Source organism: Ailuropoda melanoleuca, unplaced genomic scaffold, assembly GCF_002007445.2.
Source record: "Ailuropoda melanoleuca isolate Jingjing unplaced genomic scaffold, ASM200744v2 unplaced-scaffold70953, whole genome shotgun sequence".
Classification (NCBI taxonomy): domain Eukaryota; kingdom Metazoa; phylum Chordata; class Mammalia; order Carnivora; family Ursidae; genus Ailuropoda; species Ailuropoda melanoleuca.
Window position 1 is genome coordinate 1 of NW_023246007.1, and position 2,042 is coordinate 2,042.

A 2,042-nucleotide genomic window follows, 5' to 3' on the forward strand; every position below is an offset into this window, starting at 1 on the left:
CCACAGGGTGGACGCTGGGCCCCGTCCCCCAAGTGCCCAGCCTGGCCGCAGACTGGGGCAGCACTCGCTGCAAACACACCCACTCGGGCCCGGCCACGGCATCATGCAGCGAGACGAGAACGGCCCTGACTCTCGCCACAGCTCGCGGGCGGCCCTCAGTGGCCACGGCCACCTGGCTGGGTCATTCGGGGGGTTGGGCTCATATCACTGAGGCACACAACTCCAGGCCGCGCCAGTCTGGTTCGTGCAGCATTTACAGGACCGTGGGGTCCTCGGGAGGGACGGCAGCCATGGCCTCTCCTCTCTTCCAGGAAGCCCTCCTAGCTTACCTGGACTCCAACCCCAGAACGTGGCTGCCTAGCTGCATAAAGACTGCCAGGCTCCAGTGTGGGGTGCACAGCCAGGCCTGCCTCAGGCACCGCCTGCCCCCTGCCATTGGGCCTCTGCTCCCTTTCTGTGGAACGAGCGGTAACCCAGCTGCACACGTGAGCAGGGATACCGGGAGAGACCAGAGTTGGCAGCCAGGCTGAGGATGGGGGAGCCCACGCCTGCCCCAGGAGGGAGGCCCCGTGTCTAGCCGGCCCCCAGAGCCTCTTGGGCCTCCTGCCTCACTCTGCTGGGCCACACCAACCTCCTTACGGTCCTCACTCCGCCAGGTGCGCCCCGGCCTCGGTCCTTGCAGCTCCCTCCTCACGGTGGCACTGCTCCCCCAGATTCCTGCCTGGCTCGCTCACCTCCTGCAGGACTCCACTCCCACGTCACTGCCCTGGCGCCTCCCCTGGCACCTGCCTCCGTGAGGTCTGCCTGTTCTGACCCGCCTGCTTCTCCGCAGCTCAGTGTCTGCTGAGGCAGGTGGTGCAGACGCAGGAGCTGCCCCTCTGGGCTGGTCCACGCACACCGTACCAGTGGTTTTGGAGACATGTCTCCTTCCAAAGGACAGTTCAAGGACCCCGGTGGAGAAGCCTTTCCTTTTCCCCGACTTCTCTCACATGAGAGTCCTTTTTGGACAAGGAGGAGAAGAGGGACCCGCTGCCCCTGCCCTGCTGGACCTCGCCCAGCCTCTGATGCCCAGGCGCCAGCACGACGATGGCGCTCAGGCCCCTGCCACGCATGCGTGTGGGCTGTAGCCGAGAGGGCACTCCAGGTGCCCCCCGCGGTCTCCACACGCCCCCCGCCCCCACACGTTAGCCAGAGCATGGGCTTCCGCGTCTGCCAGCCTGGGTTTGAGTAATGGCTCCTGACACCCCCAGGCCTCCTGCCCCTGGAACCCTCAGCGTCCACGTCAGCACGACGGGGACACCCACAGGAGGACCCACGTCACCGGCTGCCCAAGGTCGTGAGGCTGGGAGGCGGCAGAGTGAGGGTTCGGGGCCTGGACCTGGAGGCCGGGCTGGGGTGGGGGCTGGGCGGGAGGCCTCACCTCGCTGGAGTCCTCCTGCTGGTTGACCACGGTCAGGGCGTCCTCCGAGGCCTGCCGCCGGGCTTCGGCCAAAGCCCGCTCCATCTTGGCGCGCTCCGTGCTGATGAGCTCGTGGGCCTTTCGCTCGGCGTCCGACACGGCCTTCTGCAGCTCAGACATGGCCTGCCGCTTCACCTCGTTCACCGCCTCCTCTGCAGAGGACACGCGGGCCGTCGCCACCGGCCGGCCGGACAGGCCTCCTCGTGCTGTGGGCGGGGCCTGCGCCCCAGCCGCCGGCACGCATGCGCAACCCGCTCACGAGCGCGCCTCCCCAGCCTGGCCGACACTAGCGTTGCAGCACCGTCGCGTGCAGCCGCACTGCCCTGGGCGGCGGGGCCAAGCCCACCCCCGACTTGGACTCCACGGGCATGGGGAGGGCCCAAGGCCCTCGGAACCTTGGAAGCCACGAGTTCCAAGGGATGCTGATGCGGCCGGTGTCGGCACCGCCTTGGAGGCCCAGAGCCGTACCGTTCTGCCCCGTGGACGGCCTGCTTCCCGTGGCCCACACTGAAGCAGGCCAGGGGAGGCCCCGTCGAGGACTCTGCATCCTTATCCCTCCCAAAGCCCTCTGTCACCCACACCT

General features: G+C 68.2%; 1 protein-coding gene across 1 annotated transcript; it reads right to left on the minus strand.

Moving 5' to 3' along the window:
• Positions 1 to 6: 6 nt before the first annotated feature.
• LOC117800476 (protein CBFA2T3-like) lies at positions 7 to 2,036 on the minus strand. Its single transcript, XM_034653017.1, has one exon. The coding sequence runs from the start codon at positions 1,577 to 1,579 to the stop codon at positions 1,283 to 1,285; it is 297 nt and encodes a 98-aa protein (XP_034508908.1). The 5' UTR covers positions 1,580 to 2,036; the 3' UTR covers positions 7 to 1,282.
• Positions 2,037 to 2,042: the final 6 nt, after the last annotated feature.